The following is a 20,018-nucleotide window of genomic DNA, read 5'->3' as shown; positions in this document are numbered from 1 at the left end:
TAAGGAGGAGCAGAGGTGATTTTCAGTCCAAGAGACCCCTGGAGTCTTCCGGAATTCTGAGCCTCTGGGTCCCCTCCCCCACTCCCTCCCCTCGGTGGTCACGGGACCTCTAAGGCGGTCCCCACCAAGAAGGGAGGAGGACCTAGGAGTTCCAGACGGCGGCGTGCTCCCTGGCTGCTTTCAGGGTCCTCCACTGGAGGGAGCGCAGAGCCCAGAGGGATTTCTTTTTCCAGAGATCTCGGGGGAGCTGAGTCCCTTGTGAACCCAAACACCCCCACCCCACTCCCTGGGAAAGTTTGGGTATGGGAGAGGCAGTTTGGGGCAGCATATCTCTGCTTGATATTAGGTGACTTTCTGAAGACAAGTTGCTCGCTTTTGAGGGGGACAAAGTGGGGATCAGATTCCCCTCTAGCATGACCCAGGGCCCCCAAGCCCAGTCCTGGCTCCCCCCACTCCATACTCACGCACAGGAGGCACACACGCTCACCCCATTTTCTTCCTCTTCCTCCTCCAGCCCACTTTCTCTCCTCTGTGTCGTCAGAGCTCCAGGGAGGGACCTGGGTAGTCAGAGAAGCCGGAAACAGCAGACTGGGGCAGCCACTGCTTACACTGAAGAGGAAGGACGGGAGAGGATTGTGTGTGTGTGTGTGTGTGTGTGTGTGTGTGTGTTTGTATTTTTTTTTCTTTTTCTTTTTGGTGGTGGTGATGGAAGGGGGTTGCTAGCAGGGCCAGCCCTGAACCCGCTGGACAGAGCTACAGACCCATGGGGCCTGGCAGTGGCCGCTGAGAGAGGGAGAAGACAGCAGAGGGGTTGCCAAGGTGAGGGGATGCCTCGAAGGAGGGGAGGGTGGGGGGCCTCGACTATGAGTATGTGGCGGGGGTGGGCTGGGAGGAGTGCCTCTCAGGATCCTCCCTGGGCAGAGTGGATGGTCCCAAGGAATTGTTTCATCTGGGGTTGGTAGCTGGTGCTACTGGGTTTTGGCGCTTTCGAAATACCAAGAGGAATCTGGGGTGGGTACAGGCCCAGCACTTCCCCCCAACCCCACCCAACCCGCCATAGACATTTTTTCCACACCCCCGCCCCCGCCCCTACAGGGACATGTAAAGGCAGGGGAAGGAGGGCAAGAAGGTGCCCCTCTGCTCTCTGGGTTGGGGGGAAGTGGCTGCCCCTCCCAGAAGGTTGATGCCAGAGCACAGTGGGTCCTTGACAAACCCCTATTGGGGCCCCTGTGAAGGTTCCTGTTCAAGGGTGTGGCTAGGGAGTGAGCTAGCCCCAGCTGTAGACCTCATGGTGCCCCAAAGGAGGGGGAATTTCCCCCTCAAAACTGCTCCACGCTTGGCCCGGCCGAGTCACGAAGTTAACCCTCCTCATGCTGAACTGGCTCCACCTCCCCGCTCCCCTCCCCGCCCCCACCGCCACAAACACATATTAGGCAGCTCAGAGACGCTCTTTTGACTTTTGATCCTGTGGTCCCAAGGTCAGAGGGCTCAGGAATGTAGGGATTGAGGTGAGGTTTAGGCCACGAAGCGAAGCGAAGCGGGCTGATGAGGATCCTGGACGTCGGGTCTCCCTTCCCGATTGGGAGGGGAACACTGGCCCCGCCCCGTCGCGCCGTGGCTCCGCCCTCCCTGCCGGTCTACAGGGGACCCCTGTCCTGGCAGGCCAGGCTACCAGCCTCGTTACGGGGTCGGGGTAGGGGAAATTCTGGCCTCCTGATATCTGGGAGTGGAGTGAGGGAGGAGGTGTGAAGCCAGGGCCATGCCAGGGAGGCTGGTCACTCAACAATATAGAGGAATGGGGGTTACCTATGGTTTAGGGGTCACTTCAGTCCCCAACAGGGTAGAGGGAGAGGGTTAAAGGTCTGAGCACCACAAGAAACAGGAGACGAAGAGAGAAGAGAGGAATGGTGGCCTCCCTTGAATCTGAAACACAGACCAAAAGGTGCCCCAACCCCAAGGGGGCGTAGAGAAAGGTCTACTGGAGGACCCTGCGCAGGAAGGGGCAAGATTCTGCCTTTGGGAGAAAAGAGCTCAAGGGGACAGAGACGCGGATGGGTTGGGGGGAGGAGTCTCCAGAGAAGGGGACCCTCTGTTCTCCATTCTTTGGGGGTTCTGGGAGAGGGGAGAAGTTAAAGTGCAACAGGAGGACTTGGGGTTACCAGGTTGGGGGAGACTCAGGGAGTTTCCATCTTCATCCTTTCCATCGTCTCTGGGAAGAGGGATACTTTGAGAAGTATGAACTGAGAGACCCTGGGAAACTACTGGTTTACCCATCCCACCCTGCAGCCCACCCAGAAATGGAGATGCAACCCTCTCCCCATCTTCTCCCCTCTCCTTTCCTCTTGCCCTCTTTTCTTCTCTGCCCTTGGCCTTCTAGCTCTAGCATCCTCTCCCTTCTTCTAGGCTATTCACTCCAGGCGTATTAACCCCACTTTTTCTCCAATCTCTCTCACCTTCTTCCTGATTTCTCTCTACTTTTCCTTTTGCTAGATCTCCTTCAATTCTCTCCCATGCCCTGCTCCCTTAGGATTACAGGATTTGGATCTGGAAGAGACCCCAACAGCACAATGTGGTGGTTAATCCCCACTGAGTTCAGATCCTGATGTCTGAACTTGCTTGCTGAGTGGCCTTGGCAAGTTGGAGAAACTTCCTGAGACTCGGTTTTTCTACCTGTGAAAGGGGATAATTCTGTATTTAAAAAATTGTTGCGAGGTGCTCAGTGCATTGCCTCATACTTAGAAAGTGCTTAATAAACGGTAGCTATTAGTATTACCCTCTTCATCATCTAGCCAGTTTTCAAATTATCTCAGGGAGCCCCGGAAGTTTGAGGGGTTTCTCCAGGGACAACTTTGGGGTCAGGAGGTGGCGAGAGGGAAGTAAGAAACAGTAGAATTCTGGGCCTACCACACTTGCTTTCAACAGAGAAACTCTAATTTTATATGATGGGGATTCCACAGATGAAGACTAAAATTGTCTATACTGCTTTAAAAAGTTTAGAAATTTCTACACTTATTTAAGGCTCGTATTTTATAGATGAGAAGATCAAGGTCCAAAGAGGGGAGGTTTCTTGCCCACAGAACCAGAACCAGGTCTAAAGCTACAATCCATATCCTCTGCCTTCTCTACTGCCCCATTTCCCCTGTCTCCCACCCCTCCAGCTGCAACTCAGCTCCTCCCACCCCATCACCCCTGGGTCTACCATTGAAGCCATTACCTCGTCTCAGGCACTGATCAGGGACGGTCTGAGGCGGTCTGGCTGTGAGGGATGGAGGGGATGGTCTATGGGAGGGCTCTAGCTGCCCCAGAACACAGGCCAACTTTCTTGGGCACCTCTCAGAGTGCTCAAGTGGCCTTGTTCCCTTCCTCTAGGCACCCTCCAAACCCCAGATCATGTCTCTGTGGGGTCTGGTCTCCAAAATGCCCCCAGAGAAACTGCAGCGGCTCTATGTCGACTTTCCCCAACACCTACGGCATCTCCTGTGTGACTGGCTGGAGAACCAGCCCTGGTGAGTCCTGGCTGCCCCATGTTTGTCCCCTAGGTCCTCCCACACCCACTTACTAGCTTATTAGATTTTTGTCATCCCATTTCAAGACTTGGGACTCATTATTCCATGTGTGGTGACCCAGATTTAGCGAGGAGTCTATGCTGCATCAACCAGACTATGCATGTTGACACGTGGAGTCCCCCATCCCCTTAGGAGGCTGAGCCAAAGATGAGGGAGGTCAGAGCTGGGGCAAGGGCACTTCCCACAACAGCTGGAAAATTGGGGAACAGGGACATGGGTGAGGGCTGCAGATGGCTGGTATGGAGGATAGGAGGAGGAAGGAGCTGCTGAGCTGTTTGCTGTGGGGTAAAGGGTCAGTGGAGCTGAGGAAGCCCTGACCCGAAGCTGCCTTATCCTGATCTTCCCGCAGGGAGTTCCTTGTCGGCTCAGACACCTTCTGCTGTGACATGGCCAGCGCCCTACTTTCTGCCACTATCCAGCGCCTTCAGGCCTCAGCTGGAGAGCAGGGGGAGGGGAGCACCATCTTGCAACACATCAGCGCCCTGGAGGTGGGGGCAGGAGGGTAGGGGATAAGGCTGGGGTGGGGCCTGGAGTGGAGCTGGGGTGAATATGGGAGGCTGGAAGAAAATTGGGTGGACCCTGGAAACAAACCGATATTCCTGTGGTTAGCTGTTAGCCAGCAAGCAAATTAGATTTTAAAGCATTCAACTGCGTGAAAACTCCTGGAGTCTACATTTGTGCTGCCTTTCAGTGCATGTGTGAGCGGGCGGGGGGGTTGGAGGGGGAGAATAACATGGGAAGAGCCAGGCTAACCCTGTCTACCACCCTTCATTCCTATAGAGCATATATCAGAGGGATCCCCTGAAGCTAGTGGCCACTTTCAGACACATCCTTCAAGGGGAAAAAAAAGCCGTTATGGAACAGGTATTGTGATACCCCACTTCCCACCCCAACTCAACTCCCTGCGACCTTAGCCTGAGCCATGACAAGCTAAAAGGAATTTGAACTTCAGGAAAGATTCAGTGTTCTAAGCCCAAGATGACCAAAGGAGGTTCCTGGGGTCAGAGTGAGCCCCAAGCTAAGCTCAGAAAAGCTTCAAATGAGGGACTTGGGGTAGTCAGGCCTGGGGAGAAGAGAGCAGGTGGTAAGGAGCTGATTCTGCCAGGAGAGAAGTCTTATCTTCAGGAGATTCCAAAAGGTTCGGAGGAACTGTCAAAGGAGAGAGGGGAACCAGACAAGGGGTGTGGTCTGTCTCCCTCGCTGCAGAGCCTGGCGGTCGGCACCCCTTTAGGTAGTGGAGGCTGAGTGTAAAGGGGTGAGTCTCACTTCCTGCCCTCTGGCCCTCGTCCCTCCTGCGCAGTTCCACCACCTGCCAATGCCCTTCCACTGGAAGCAGGAGGAGCTCAAGTTTAACACGGCCCTGGGGAGGCTGCAGCACCGAGTCGGGGAAGCCCACCTTCTCCGAGAAGCCCTGCAGCCGGGGGCGGAGGCTGGCCAAGGTGGGAGCCAGGGCCTGGAGCCCTAGGAGGGCTCTGGGTTGTGTGGGAGTGCTCCCTTCTTGGACCTCAACCTTGACTGAACCTCAAATCTATCTGCACCCCTGATTTCTGCCCCTACCCTTAGTGTCTCTGCACAGCTTGATAGAAACTCCGACCAATGGGACTGGGCCAAGTGAGGTGAGTAATGGACTGAGATGTGGAGATGGAGCTCAAAATGCAGACTTTGAGAGGTCTCAAGTCTGTGGGGGGATGGAGGTGAGAGCTCAGAGAGGTGAGAAGGAGAGCCCTACCTTCGGGAGCTGAGTGAGGAGGAAGTGTGTGGCGCTGGCTCAGAGCCTCCTTGCCCGCAGGCCCTGGCCACGCTGCTGCAGGAGACGGTGGGGGAGCTGGAGGCTGCCCAGGCCCTGGTGCTGAAGAGGATCCAGATTTGGAAACGGCAGCAGCAGCTGGCAGGGAATGGCGCACCCTTTGAGGAGAGCCTGGCCCCACTACAGGAGAGGTTGGGACAGGGCTGGCAGGGAAGAGGGTGGGCTAAGGGTGGGCACCTGCTGTCCCCACTGGAGGATCCACAGGTTTGAGAGAGAAGAACCAGGCCAGGGGCCTTGGGGTGGGCCAAGGCTCAGAGTAGCAGTTCCAGCAGAGCCTCGCACACTGTTGTTCAGGTCGCATCCTGCACATGTGTGCCCAGCTGAGGGGGCACAAGCAGGAGTTCATCCAAGCCACACTTTTCTCTTCAAGCCCCGTGCCCAGAAGAATGGGAAGCTTTTTTCTGTTTGGTCTGTTGGGTGAGGCACCTTTCAATATGTGCAAAAGCATCATATATGCTGGCAGCTGACCTGGGTACCAGAGCCCAGGGAAGAGGCAGCGGGGTTTTCACAGGGCTTTCAGACACCAAGAAAGAACCTCCCCAGAGCCAAGGCAGGTGCCAGAACCCCTTCAGCCCAGGTGCCTTGCAATTACATCCACTGCCCATCCCACCCCTCCACACACACGGTCCTGCTTTCTTGCTGGGTTTAGGTGGAGGGGGTCTGGGCCGGGAGCAGGCAGCCTGAATCCTGTGCTCCCGACCACTGTCCTGGCCCCAGGTGTGAGAAGCTGGTGGAGATTTATTCCCAGCTGCAGCAGGAAGTGGGGGCGGCTGGTGGGGAGCTTGAACCCAAGACCCGGGCAGCACTGATTAGCCGGCTGGATGAAGTCCTGCGAACACTGGTCACCAGGTACAAGTCCCAGGCTGGCCTAGAGCAGACCCCGAGGAGGGAAGAGGGTCAGAGTGGTGGAGAGGGCACTAGGAGGGACCCAGACTCTAACTTCCCTTGTGTCCACCTCACTCCTCCCAGCTCTTTCCTGGTGGAAAAGCAGCCACCCCAGGTTCTGAAGACTCAGACCAAGTTCCAGGCCGGGGTGCGATTCCTGCTGGGCCTGCGGTTCCTGGGCACCCCAGCCAAGCCTCCGCTGGTCAGGGCCGACATGGTAACAGAGAAGCAGGCGAGGGAGCTCAGCATGCCCCAGGGGCCTGGGGCTGGAGCGTAAGCTGGGACTGGAGAGGGCCTGGGGGAGAGGGGTGGAGGCCACAGGAGCCTGGGGGACTGGCACTACGAGGAGGAGAATGATGGGGAGGGGGCACCATGGGTGGTGGGAACCAGGACTGGTCAGGGCAGAGGAAGGGGAGGGACCCGTCAGTGCTGGAATGGGGGTGGGAGCATCACAATTTGGCTAAGATGGGGTGTCCCCTCCTAAAAAGTGGAGAGGCAGAGATCGGGGCTGGTAGTCCATGCTATCCACCCGGGGACGCAGGCTCCTGCCACCCCGGCCCAGCTGGGATAAGCCACTGTCCGTCCGTCTTGCCCCAGCAGAGAGAGCACCGGGGAGATCATCAACAACACTGTGCCCCTGGAGAACAGCGTCCCGGGGAACTGCTGCTCTGCCCTGTTCAAGAACCTGGTGAGAGCTCCCGGGAGCGGTGGGCGGGGTTCTGGGCCCAGGGTCTCTCCTCAGAGAGGATGTTGGGAGCCCAGGAGAAGCAGTCCCTGCCCTCACCCCCTTCTCCCTAACCCCACTGGCAGCTTCTAAAGAAAATCAAGCGGTGTGAGCGGAAGGGCACCGAGTCTGTCACCGAGGAGAAGTGTGCTGTGCTCTTCTCCACCAGCTTCGCGCTCGGCCCCAGCAAACTCCCCATCCAGCTCCAGGTGAACTGAGGCCCCAGCCCTGTGCAGGGTGGGATCCCGGGTGCCCCTCCTTGCCACACCCTGGGGCCCTGGATCCTCCCTCCTCACGACTGCCAGGCCCTGGGTGTCTGGGATTTGTGCGCACCGGGGCCCGGGTGAGTGGACTGGAGGGCACATGCCAGGGACTGATGGTGGAGGAGCAACTGGCACTTAACTACACATTCTTCATAGACCAGGCACTGTTTTAAGTCACACACACGCACATACACACACACACACAGTTTCCACAATAACATTATGGGGTAGATATTTTTACTAGTCTCATTTTACAGATGAGGACATTGAGACACAGAGAAATTGAGTAATTTGCCCACGTCACACAGCTACTAAGTTGTTGGAACTGACATTTGAAATCTGGAGGTCTGGCTCCATAGCACTGACTTATAACCACTTCTCTACAGTAAGGCCCTAACTGAGCTTCAGAAAGCATTCCATGATACCCCACGGGCTCTTATCTGTGTTGTGGGGGCCAATAGCTTCCCTGCACGCTCAGGGCCAGCTCTCTGCAGAAGCCTCTTGCCCCAGTAAGAAGAATCCCCCTTTCCTCACTCCTTTTAGGCCCTGTCTCTGCCCCTGGTGGTCATCGTCCATGGCAACCAAGACAACAACGCCAAAGCCACCATCCTGTGGGACAATGCCTTCTCTGAGATGGTAAGGAAAGACCTGGAGTTGGGCGGAAGGGGCTCCAACATGGGGGGCGGGATGCAGGCTGGTCGGGTGGCATCCACGTTCAAATGAGAGTGAACTTAATTCCTTCTCATAGGCTTGCTTTAGTCCTTCTGACCTCTTTTCACACCAGTCCTGGCAACTATCATGCTGTAGCTCCCTAAACTGCTGCTGGAAAAGCACCACCTTCGTCAGCAAGCTCAGGGGGACAAGGCTGGGGAGGGGCAGCCTTGGGGAGGTGGGAAGGATGAAGGGGCTCCTGAGGGGGAACGGGGATGTCAGCCTGAGGTGCCCTTTCCTTCTCCCCTCCCCCCAGGACCGTGTGCCCTTTGTGGTGGCTGAGCGGGTGCCCTGGGAGAAGATGTGTGAAACTCTGAACCTCAAGTTCATGGCTGAAGTGGGGACCAACCGGGGGTTACTCCCAGAGCACTTCCTCTTCCTGGCCCAGAAGATCTTCAACGACAACAGCCTCAGCATGGAGGCCTTCCAGCACCGCTCTGTGTCCTGGTCACAGTTCAACAAGGTCATGCCCCTGCCCTTCGGACCTCCTACCCCCACGCCCTTCATCCCTGGGTACTCAGGACCTCGCCAACCCCTGCCCAGAGACCAACCGCTGGGATCTTCCCAATGTCCTACCCGCCCCGCAGGATGGTCTCTGTCACGCCCCAGGCAGGAAAACCCCTCAGCTCTCTGGCATCCGCCAGGTTGTGGTCTGGGGGCCTTCTGTCCTCTGTGTTTGGCAGTGATTTGCATGACTCACCCAGATTGTGTGCAAATGCAGCTCTGATTCAAAATGACTTTGACCAATTGGAAAAATAGTTCCTGTTGCAAAAACCGGGACGAAATCCCACAAGGACATATGCAGTGATACCAGCTACCATGTGTTGACAGCTTACTATATGCGAGGCACTGTGCTTTAGCGCTTCGCTCATGTTGTCTCATTTAATCCTCCCAACATCCCTTTGTGGTAGGTGCTATTAGGACCCCCATTTTACAGAGGAGGAACTTGATTCTCAGAGGGATTAAGTAGTTTGTGCAAGGCCTCCCAGCAAGTTAGTGACAAGGCTAGAATGGAACCCTATATATTTGTTTCTCCTTCTTCTTCTTCTTCTTCTTTTTTTTTTTCTGGTGGGGAGGCAGGTAATCAGGTATATTTATTTACTTAACGGATGTACTGGGGATTGAACCCAGGACCTCGTGCATGCTAAGCATGCACTCTACCTCTGAGCTACACCCTCCCCTCTTGGAACCCCGTATTTCTGACTCTTGCTCTTAGCTACTACATTTTACTGCCTCCAAAATAAGACGGGTCAGGACTAAGTCTGTTACAAAAGCAGGGGAAAGAGGAGGTCTGGTTGACAACCAGCTGGGTAAATGCAGTCATGTACTGATCTCTTAGAAAAAAAGGAAGAAAGAAAAACCCACATGACCAGAGGATGTGTTTAGCAAGGGGACCAGGACACTCACACCCCGCAAGCTGCCTTCTCTGGACGCCACTTCCGCCAGCCTCACTCAGGAGGGGTGGAGCACGGTGGTTGTGACTTCCTGGGCTAAATCCCAGCTCTGCTTCTCACCAGCTGTGTGGATCTGGGCAAGTTATTCGGCCTTTCTAGGCGTCCATTTCTTCGTCTGTAAGATGGGATAGTCATAGGACTATTCCACAGGCTTGTAAAATTCAGGTACATTAATTTATGGAAAGGGCTTGGAACGGTGCCTGGCACATGGTAAGGTTGACCATTGTCATTGATGGGGTCTCGGCTCCAGGTGATTCCTCAGCCCTGTGACTCTGTCGGGTGGGCACTCACAGCCCGGAGCCTGCCCCAACCAGGCTCCCGCTCTGGCCCTCCCGTGCACACACCAGCTTCCCCTCCCCCCACAGGAGATCCTGTTGGGTCGTGGCTTCACCTTTTGGCAGTGGTTCGATGGTGTCCTGGACCTCACCAAACGCTGTCTCCGGAGCTACTGGTCAGATCGGTAAGTCCCTGCCCCAAGTGGCCTGAGCAGCTGTACCTCCAGCTCCCGTTTCATACCCTGTGCCCCTGCCCACATCGTCTCTCTTATCCTGGCCAGGTTGATCATTGGCTTCATCAGCAAACAGTACGTCACTAGCCTTCTTCTCAACGAGCCTGACGGAACCTTTCTTCTTCGCTTCAGTGACTCAGAGATTGGAGGCATCACCATTGCCCATGTCATCCGGGGCCAGGATGGTGAGGTCACGCTAGCCGGTCCTCTGCTTCTGTGCCTGTGCCCTCTGGGGTTTCTCCCAGGAAGGAAACCTCCTGGTCTTCCTTGAAACCAACCCTGACCTTCAGGAAGTTCTTCCTTAGGTCCAGCGTCTTCTCTTCTTCCTCCTGTGGTCTAAATGTTTACCTTCCCACTGTGATCTCTGGGGGAGTGGAGACTGGTGGCTCTCTCTCCCTCAGGACTCCCACCCTAGCCCCTCGCCTAGATTGAGAATGAGTCCAGTGCTGGAGGGAGGGTGGGGAAGGGGAAGAAAGTCTGGACAGAGGGGACACAGGGTCTCATTCCCATTGTAGGCTCCCCACAGATAGAGAACATTCAGCCGTTCTCTGCCAAAGACCTGTCCATTCGCTCGCTGGGGGACCGGATCCGGGACCTTGCTCAGCTCAAGAACCTCTACCCCAAGAAACCCAAGGACGAGGCTTTCCGGAGCCACTACAAGCGTGAGCTGGAGCTGGCAGTTCTGACCCCTTCCTGTAGTCCATCTCCTTCCTGCTCCCAGCTGCCCCCTCTCTGCCCACTGTGTGTTATCCCTGACTTCTCTCTCCATTTTTGTCACCCGACTTCTTCTATCTACCTATCAGCCATGCCCACCTTTTCCACCATCCTTCTTGCCTAACCCTGAAGCATTCCATGGCTCTCCTTTCCTCCCCACAACAGCTGAGCAGATGGGTAAGGATGGCAGGGGTTATGTCCCAGCTACGATCAAGATGACTGTGGAAAGGTGAGTGGGCTGATGTGGATGGTGGGTGGGGCCTGGTACTTACTTGCAGGAAGAGGTGATGGCATCAACTTCTGGTCAGTCACAGGTGCCTTCTTCCCTCCTCCAGGGACCAGCCACTTCCCACCCCAGAGCCCCAAATGCCTACTATAGTCCCCAGTTACGATCTTGGAATGGCCCCTGACTCCTCCATGAACATGCAGCTCGGCCCAGACATGGTGTAAGAAGCCTGAGAGATGGGAATGGGAGTGGTCTGTGTAGACGGGCTTTAGCACGGGCAACTGGGAGAGCTGGCACTGGGGGCTGAAGCAGAGAACTTCCCTTTCCTTGAACGGGATTCGCTATCTTGAGGCAGGGGGTGGGGGTGTCCAGGAGAAGGGCTGGCATCAGGGGTCTGCTTTCTTTCCCCAGGCCCCAGGTGTACCCACCACACTCTCACCCCATCCCCTCATATCCAGCCCTCTCCCGGGAAGAATCCGTCAGTGTGTTGCCAGCCTTCCCGGAGTAAGTGGGGCATCTCTGGGGGATGGGACGGGATACCCACCTGCAAGGGGAACAGGCACTTGGATTTGTCAGGAGAGGCTCTTCTGTGAGGAAAGGGAGGCAAAAAACCAACACCTTTGTCACTCTGTCCACTCCATTGGGGCATTAGTGACTAAGGTCAAGGTTCAAATTCCAGATTCACCACTTGCTGACTTTGGGCAAGTTACTTAACTCTGATGCCTCGTCTGTAAAATGGGGAATAACGATGATCATTCTAATACCTTCCTCCCAGGGTGACTGTGAAGGTTAACTGAGCTCATAATATGTGCAAAGTAAGCGTAGTACCTGGTTCACAGCAAGAGCTATGTAGTATTATTACCTCTCCTGCCCCTGAAATCTACTGTCATTTGTCTGCTGTCTTGATTTCATTTATTAATTGTTTTGGCCCTGAAGTGGCTTAGACAGTTTTGTTCCCTATGTAGCACTCAGGTGCTTATTAACTCTCGGTCAAGGTGCAACATCTCCCCTCCTAGGAATTGACATAGGGGTGGGGACTGGGGGACTTAGAACCACCAAATTTCAGAGTTCAAAAAAACATTGGAAATTAACTAATCTAGCCCTTCTCTGTCCACTACCCCCAGTCCCCAGTGCATACACATCATTACAGGTAGAAATGGCTCGCCCAAGGCTATGCAGTCAGGATGAGGAGCTGGAAATTCTGTTTCCTCACTCAGTGGTCTTGACTTTGTCACACGTTACCCTTGCCCAACCTTCCTTTCTCTGACTGCCCTCCTTTGTGCTTCCAGACCTCACCTGCAGATCCCCCCTAACCTGAGCCAGATGAGCCTGCCCTTTGACCAACCTCACCCACAGTGAGTGGCAACCCCCTGTCCTGATCCCATGCTCCCCATTCATTCCTAGCCTCCCCCCTCCTCCACCTTATTTACTTTTCTGGGCCTGGCAGGGGCCTGCTGCCGTGCCAGCCTCAGGAGCATCCCGTATCCAGCCCTGAGCCCCTGCTCTGCTCAGATGTGACCATGGCAGAAGAGAGCTGCCTGAGCCAGCCTGTGGGAGGGTTCCCCCAAAGCACCTGGTGAGTGGTGGCCTGAGGGTGAGGCTGGGTAGGGGCTGAGGAGTGGGTGCCTTGCCTATCCCAACTGCTTCCCCTCTTCCTCCCTGCAGGGTCAGTGAAGACATGTACCCACCTTTGCTGCCTCCCACTGAACAGGACCTCACTAAGCTCTTGCAGGGGCAAGGCGAGTCAGGGGGAGGGTCCTTGGGAGCCCAGCCCCTCCTGCAGCCCTCTCACTATGGGCAGTCTGGGATCTCAATGTCCCACATGGACCTAAGGGCTAACCCCAGTTGGTGATTCCAGCTGGAGGGGGAGCCCAGAGAGATAGCTCTTCTGCCCCCGTTGGACCTGCTCTGGACAACTGCCCATGCTCCTGCCAAGCAGCCAATGGGGAGGATGTCCTCCTATCCCCACCTACTCCCTGGTGAGGGGGAAAAGACTTTGCCAGGAGAATGTGCAGTGGGTGGAACATATCTACTCTTTCCCTCCCACCACACACCCCTGCCCTCTCACTTCCAAATACTGGAAGGGAAATTCAGGTTCCAAGTGAGATACACCCCAACATGCCTGCACATGCAGGACACACACGTAGCTCTCCTTGGAAGGTGAGGCTGAGCAGGAAGGGGGCTGGGCAAGAGCACTGGTGAGGGCATAGAGGACTTCTCCACCCACCCGGAGCCAGGGCTCAGGATGCACATGTAGAAACACGCAGACACATGCACACTCTTGTACCAGAGACTGGGGATGACGGTATGGGCTTGAGTCCCAGCCCTGGGGGGATGGGAAAGCAGTTCAGGAGACCTAAACTCCTCCTGCGTAGGAGGCAGGTGGTCTATACATTTGGTTACTGATGTGGGTTTTGCTCAAATTAAAACACAAATCCCAAACAACTCCAAATTCTTGCCAGTCAAATAGAGGCTTCTGGTTATGTGTATGAGATTGTACACAAGTACAAGGGCTGAATTTCTTGTGTATAGCTGTGTGCAAGTGTGTGTACCTGAGACTTAATACATAATGTCACACACGGTAGTTGTATGGCCACATAGAAAATGTGCCTCTCTGATTTTGCCTGTATGACAAGTTTGGAAGTGTGAGACACTGCACAAAAGTCACCAGCAAGTATGCTGGTCTCTCTACATATGCTACCCCACAAGTACTCAGCTCTGAGTACATGCCCAGGTGGGTCTATGTGGCTGTGACATCTGCGTATGGCTGTAGCTTTGGTGGCTCAACACCACCAATCCTGCCCAGAGGCTGGGGCCCAGGCCCAGGTGTGTGGTCCTCTCTGGGCACTGGGGGCCCCACACACTGCTTCTTTTCTATTCCTCCATCCACTGCCAGCTTCCTTGCACTCCCCTGCCCCATGCCACCCTCTCTCCATCTTCGGGGTCATAGATCCTAAGCCATAAAATAAATTTTATTCCAAAATAACAAAATAAATAATCTACTGTACACGATCTGAAAAGAAAGACGCTCTAACTGCTCAGACAGGTGCTGCAGTCCAGCCCCCAGCTGAGGGAGACCCTGAGTCCACCCAGGCCTCCTGAGGAAGCCAGTGAGGGGGACCCCACCCCCCACCCCCCCAGAGAGGGCAGGAGGGAGAGAACTGCTGAGGACTTGGGGGAAAGAGGACTTGGATGGATGGGCAAACTGCAGCACTTGTTAAATTAAAGAAACAAACTAGAAGCACAAAAATGGGGGAGCAGAGGGGAGGAGCAGGTCCAGTGTTCCCAGGCCCCCAGTTTTAGGGGGAAACATTTCCATTTTTAGCTGCTGGACCCTCCCAGGGAAGTCCCCCTCTCCCCCATGTTCAAACCGAGTCCAACTGCTCACACCACTGGTTCAAACTAGAGAGGATAGGAGTATGTTGTGTAAGGGAAGGGAGAACCCCAAGTGTCCTGGAGGCAGAGTCCCTGCTGCGCTGTTCTCGGCAAGGGTGAGGGGGCACCATGCACCCTCCTTGTGTCCTCTCGCCAGGCCCCTGCTCGTTATTGCTTGAAGCCCCATAGTTCTACGCCCATGGAGCAGATAGGGAGGCAGGAGAAGGGCCGCAAAAGGATCCAGGGTTGTGACTCGATGCCAGGGACTCAGAGTGTAGGGGTCTGTGTGAGCCAGAAGCCCAGGGCCCTGGGTCTCAAGACACCAGTCTGCCCCTCACTGCCGGCTGGCCTCAGCCTCCACTTTGACGCTGCTCCTTCGACCTTCCACCAGAGCGGGATGGGGTCCTGGGGCAGGGCACCGGTCCAGCAGCCCTTCCTCGAACTCTGCAGGGAGAAGGCGCAGTTAGCAGGCTGTGGGGTGGACTGCTGCAGAGGAAGGTGGTTGACAACAGTGGCGGGGGTAATAAGGCTGTGAAGATGAGCTTGATTTATTGAATTATTGCTTCCTGCCCACCTCGTGTACAGGGGGGGTTCCATCCGAAGTGTGTGCGCCCCCTCCCCTTTCTGGCTGTGTGTAGCTCTCTGTATGTGTCTCTCTTTCTCTGTCTCTCCCGCCTCCGTTCTGCTGGAATTTCTGGTTCAGTCAGGAGCTGTGGGGGCGGCTTGGCTCTGACCTCTCCCCCTCCCCCTTCGCAGGCTCTACCACCCCCACTCCTCCCTGGCCCCCTCCCAGGCCCCACCCACCCTACCATGCCCCCCAAGTTTCTTAGAAGCCAAGTCAGGGGGAACACAGGAAGCCAGCCTCCCAGCTCCTCCCTCAAGAAGAGCCCCCCTTTCAGTCCCCGCCCCCACTCCCCACCCACGCACAGTTTAAAAATACCAAGCCAGGGTTGGTGGCTTTGTCTGGTGCGTCACTCTCAGCCCAGCCGCTGCCCGGCCCTCTGCAGGCCGACTTGCCTACTCCCCCTTCCCCCATCCACACACAAAACATCCCCCTTTGGGCTCCTCCAATTCCAAGCTGGCAGCCCCACCTCAACTCCTAGCCTGCTCCACACTCCTGCTTTGCTGGAAGTTCTATTCAAGCTGTCCTTCGTGTTCCCCTTCGCCCTGCACCCTCTGTGCCCCTGCCCTGCTCCCCTCAGAGCCCCCTTTACAGATCTCCATTAGGGTCAGACCCTCCCCAGTGGGAACAGCCCTGCAGGGTCCTCCTCTCCTCAACCCAAGGCCTGGTTGGCTGGAGCCACACCATCCTACTGCCCTCTCTGGTGACCGCATCCCTCTTCCTCCCACCTGGCCCCAGGACACCAGGATTGCTGCATGGGGCCTGGGTGGCAGGGGTCCTTGGGGACAGCACTGCTGGCTGCCTCACCTGCGAGAGGCGGCTTCGCAGGCACACAGGGGCTGAGGCGGCCCACGCGGTCATGGGAGACGAGGCGGGCTAGCCGCAGCCCCTCATCCATCAGTGTCTGCTGCAGGATGTGGCGGCTCCACAGCCCATGGGCTGGCAATGCCAGAGGCAGGTCAGCAGGGGGCGGCGTCAGCCTTGGGCATGACCCCACCGCTGTGGGCATGGGCACGGGTCAGGTAAGGGACTACAGTCAATGGAACCCCCTCCCTCAACCGCACAGCCAGACCCAAAGGCCCATTCTCTTTTGCCCCCATCCAGCCAGGCCTCCCAACCCTATTCCAGGCAGGTGCCTCCTGGCTCCCTCCTCCCACACCTTCCACGCCCGCAATGAAAAGAGGAGTGTTCTGTGCACACTTACCCTGCAAGTGTCCATCCAGGCTCTCCCCAGACAGGCTGGCGTTGTCTTCCTCCAAGCTGGGGCGGTATGGGGGTGCATAGGACTCAGGGCCCGGGGGAGGCTGCTGGATTTCAGAGTGACTTTGTTCTCCGACCTGTGGATGCCCCAAATGGGGAAGTGAGGACCTGGCAAGGGAGGGGGTCGGGGAAGGCTGCCCTAACCCCGCCATATACACCCTGGAAAACCTACCTCCTGTTTCAGCTTCTTCAGTGGGGGCCCTCCCAATTCTTCAGGGTGGAGCCTGCAAAGATGGAGAGGAATAGGAGGATGAGGCTGGGGAGGGACACATGGTGGCCAAGACACAGAATCTGGCGGGGAACACGTATCATTTCAAGACTCTGGAAAGACACTGGCTAAGCAGGAGTCCCCAGCTTGGGCACTACTGTCGTGGGGGGCAGAGGAAACCTGAGATGGGCGGGAGGAGGGGCCAGGCCTCAGACAAAGGCAGGACATGCAGGCAGGTGGGAAGCTGGCCTAGTGGCACCTGAACTGGAGAGTAAGACGTGACCCAGCTCCTTGGCAGGATTCTGATCTAGAAAGGACCTGGAGAAGGAGGTCTCACCTGGAGCCCTTCAATGAGGACAGGTAGGTGCTCTCTCGGGCCACTTGGCGAGACAGGGAGAAGAGCTCCACCCTACGCAGCAGGAGCGTGTTGTCCCTCATGCAGAACTGGGCAGCAGCCTCGTTGATGGTCAGCTGCAGAAGGGGCCGCCAGAGCAGTGAGAACCCCACCTTGCCCACCGCCTCGCCCAGACCGCCGCACTCCCCTTCACCACCAGACAAATGAGGCCCGTCGTGAGATGCTTGCTTGGGTTTAGACACCACACAGGCACATTTGACGGGAGGAAGACAGAGGTCAGCGCCCACAGCTCCCTAGGAATGCCTGGGGCCTCCTCCACTCCTGGGGGGTCCTGAGCAGCATGGAGCTGGACAGCTGGGCTCTTGCCTGTGTCTCTGCTTCCCCCTCAGTCGGGGAGGGAAGCACTGCAGCAGCTGGGAGGTGTGGGAGGGGATCAGGGCCTGGGACCCTGGTCAAGGAGCAATAAAACAGACTTGGAGAGTGTGAGGATTCCCAGAGGTGAGTAGGTCAAGGCCTGGGAGTCAAGAACAATCCTGGGAGGCTGGATCCTCACCTCATGCAGGCTGAGCTGCTTGCCCTCCCGCCGCTTAGAGTCAAAGCGGCCATAGATGATGCTGTATTTGCGGATCTCCTCTTCCTTCTGGCTGTCATTATCGTCCATCTCAAAGATGTGCCCCACGCTCCGTGCCAGCTTCTTATTCAGCTTCAACAAGGATGTTACCTCCCCAGCATCCCCCCTTGGGAAGCTCCGGAAGATCCTCTCCACGCTCTCCACCACCATGCGTACCATCTCTGGCTCCAGTCGATCCGGACCACCCCCAGCCCCAGCTGCTGCCAGTCCCCCCAGCCCCAGTCCCCTCAGGGACTCCTCCCCCTGCAGGTGGGGAGAATGGGGGCGAGCCAGCCTCCTCATCTCCTCCTGCCCCAACATCAGACTCTGGAGTGCTCCGGCCTGGCCAGATCCGTGGGTCCCCTGCCCCAGGTCCCCCAGGCAGTGGTGACAGCTTCTCTCCAAGTTCAAGGGGGCTCTTAGGGCTAAAGCTGCGGGCACTGCCCGCCTTTTCCCCCGGGCTGCCGTGCCCATTGCTCATGCTCCCTTTCCGGGTCCCTGCAGTCTCAGAGATCTTGAAGAGCGGAATGCTGGAGACGGGCACGGCAGGCACTGGCTGGCTGAAGAGCCCTGGATTGGTGGCCCACTCTCTTAGTGCCTTCTGTAGGCGTCGGACATGGAGGGGCTTGGTGGCCATGCCCACGAGCGCCATGATCTCCAGGAACTCCTCCTCACCCGCCTCACACAGTTGCTGCACGTCGTCCCCTCCCTGCTGGATGAAGGTCTCATAGTAGGACAGAAGATTGGCGCGCTGCAGGACCCGGTACAGTTGCAGCTCCCCCAGTGTCCGAGGCAGGGCCATGGCTCGGGCACTGGGCCTGAGAAGGAGGTGCACAGCAGAGAGAGGAGGGCAATCAGCATAAGTCCCCCTGCTGGGTACCTCCCCACACTCACAATTGTTTTCTTTCCTGCCTGCTTCTCTTCCCCTCTTTTGAATGCTCTCTGTGCCCAATGCCCAGGCCTGACCACAGACGATGAGAATCAGCACTGCTCAGAGGCACAGCTTTGCCAGTGCCATCCCAGACTTGCCAGAAGTACCAGAAGCCAGACCAGTCTTCGCAGAATTCAAAGGCTCTGAGCCTTGTCCTCAGATTTTACCTTTCAGGCCTGGGGCAAGGAGACCTTGAGTGGTGAGGCCGACCAGCACACCTCTGGGATGGCTGGACCATCCTCTCTTCCAGAACACAGTCCTAACCTTCCACCCCAAACACCCAGCCATCTCAACATTACACAAGTTAACTTCCTGCACTGAGGTGAATGTAAGACCCCCATTCTCCCTACAGTGGGCACTTGGGAACACTACTGGCCAGCAGCACTCCCCCAGGGCATCCTGCCCATGTGGCTGAGACGTGTGTGTGTATGGGGGGCCCTCTCCTGCCCTTTCTCACTCAGAGAACCAGGCAGACCCCTGCTCCACTCCCCCTTTTCCACTCCTGCTCAGCTTTTCCCACGGATTAGGCATTCTTAGGGCACTCTTGCTTTCTTCCCCCAGGACCTCCCACCGCTTCTCAATTGTCCAGTGCCCCCCAGTTGGCACCTCTCCCAGCAGTAGCCTTCCCCACCTGCTCTGTAGGTAGGCCCATCCCTTCAGCTCAGGCACAGGGGAGGGTAGGAGTGCCTCAATTGTTCTGCTCTGGGGCCCATTCCGCCCCCACACACTCCCACACTGGTAGCGTCTGTGGGCGAAAAACCGCCAGGGGCTCCCGCCTATCTTCTCCCTCATTTTCCACCCACATCTTCAAGTGGAGTGGGGGAGCGACACAAGGCCTCTTGAGGGAGGGGCTGCACACTGAAACTTCCCTCCCTATGCTGTAAATAAAGGTATAGAAACGGAAAGGGACGCCTAAGGCAAGCCCGACTTCTGCAAAGCTCCTTTGATGCTTTCTTGGTTCAAAGGCTCTGGCTTCTCCCGGACGCACGGGCTGTGCGCTCCATGCCTACGACAGACTGAGCCAGCTGAGCGGCCCTCCCCTGGCACTGCTGCCAGCTAGAGCTCCAGGGCTTCCCCTGGCTCTTGGGAGCCCCCACATTCTTTGCAGGGGGCTCACATGCCAGGTCATGCCCACAGAGTAAACGGGGAAAGGAGAATTAGGTACTATTCTTTCACATCCAGATTCATCAGATCTCTGCCTGCTCCTAGGGCCCCCTAATTCGAAGACGCACCCCCTTTCCATCAGTCTCCACCCCCCACCCCCGTTCCGCTTCCCCTCGTCCTCTCCTCGACCTCCGCCCTCCGGACCCCTTTCCCGAGTCCAGCTCCACCCATCTCCACTCCCTGCCGCTCTTCCCTTTGCCCACTAACTTGAGTCTGGGCTGCGGGGTCCGGCGGGCGCTGTCCCCTCCGCCCGGCGGCTGCTCGGCTGTAGGGGAGGGCGCTCTGTGCATGGACGGCTGGAGACCTCCGGGGATGCTCCTCTCGGTGCCCGGCGCTCGGCGCCTGCTGCGCGCTGCGCTCTTCCCGGCGCGCGAGGCCGTGTCCGCCGCTGTCCGGGCTCCGTCCCTCCCTCCACGTCTCCTCTCTCCGAGCCTCCGCGCCTCTGTCTGTGCCTCTGCCCCCCCCTCCCCGGCTGCGCTTGCCGCCTCTCCGCGCCTCCACCCCCGCAGGACGCACGGGGAGCGAGGCCCGGCGCAGTGCTGGCTGCGGGGCGGGAGGAGGGCGTGGGCCGAGCCGGGGGTGGAGGCCGGGGGCGGGGGGCGGGCGCCGGGCCGCCCGGCCCGCGGTGGAGACGC

The 20,018-nt window shown here is 57.2% G+C and overlaps 2 protein-coding genes across 5 annotated transcripts; one reads left to right on the top strand and one right to left on the bottom strand.

The window, feature by feature from the left end:
- Positions 1-209: 209 nt before the first annotated feature.
- STAT6 (signal transducer and activator of transcription 6) lies at positions 210-13,870 on the top strand. 4 transcript variants are annotated; one of them, XM_032493149.1, is made up of 22 exons: positions 210-819; positions 3,370-3,506; positions 3,916-4,054; positions 4,347-4,430; positions 4,867-5,005; positions 5,130-5,182; positions 5,356-5,504; positions 6,091-6,222; positions 6,343-6,531; positions 6,856-6,946; positions 7,069-7,191; positions 7,789-7,881; positions 8,213-8,419; positions 9,776-9,870; positions 9,967-10,103; positions 10,434-10,580; positions 10,798-10,861; positions 10,968-11,078; positions 11,270-11,362; positions 12,148-12,213; positions 12,297-12,434; positions 12,524-13,849. In XM_032493149.1, the coding sequence occupies exons 2-22, from the start codon at positions 3,391-3,393 to the stop codon at positions 12,708-12,710; spliced, it is 2,553 nt and encodes an 850-aa protein (XP_032349040.1). In that variant the 5' UTR covers positions 210-819; positions 3,370-3,390; the 3' UTR covers positions 12,711-13,849. The 4 variants fall into 4 exon arrangements, with proteins under 4 accessions (XP_032349040.1, XP_014412706.1, XP_006182306.1 ...); XM_014557220.2 differs by having other exon boundaries at positions 217-819; positions 6,859-6,946; XM_006182244.3 differs by having other exon boundaries at positions 222-819; positions 12,306-12,434; positions 12,524-13,870.
- NAB2 (NGFI-A binding protein 2) lies at positions 13,810-19,978 on the bottom strand. Its single transcript, XM_032493151.1, is given in 8 exon segments — positions 13,810-14,677; positions 15,663-15,854; positions 16,060-16,192; positions 16,288-16,339; positions 16,661-16,794; positions 17,232-17,522; positions 17,524-18,106; positions 19,591-19,978. Coding segments are annotated over 8 exon segments (1,578 nt in total). The 5' UTR covers positions 19,674-19,978; the 3' UTR covers positions 13,810-14,567.
- Between the last annotated feature and the right edge of the window lie 40 nt (positions 19,979-20,018).

This window comes from Camelus ferus, chromosome 12 (genome assembly GCF_009834535.1).
Source record: "Camelus ferus isolate YT-003-E chromosome 12, BCGSAC_Cfer_1.0, whole genome shotgun sequence".
In the NCBI taxonomy this organism is placed as follows: domain Eukaryota; kingdom Metazoa; phylum Chordata; class Mammalia; order Artiodactyla; family Camelidae; genus Camelus; species Camelus ferus.
Note: the sequence above shows the minus strand (reverse complement) of the source record. Positions and strands in the feature narration are given on the sequence as shown.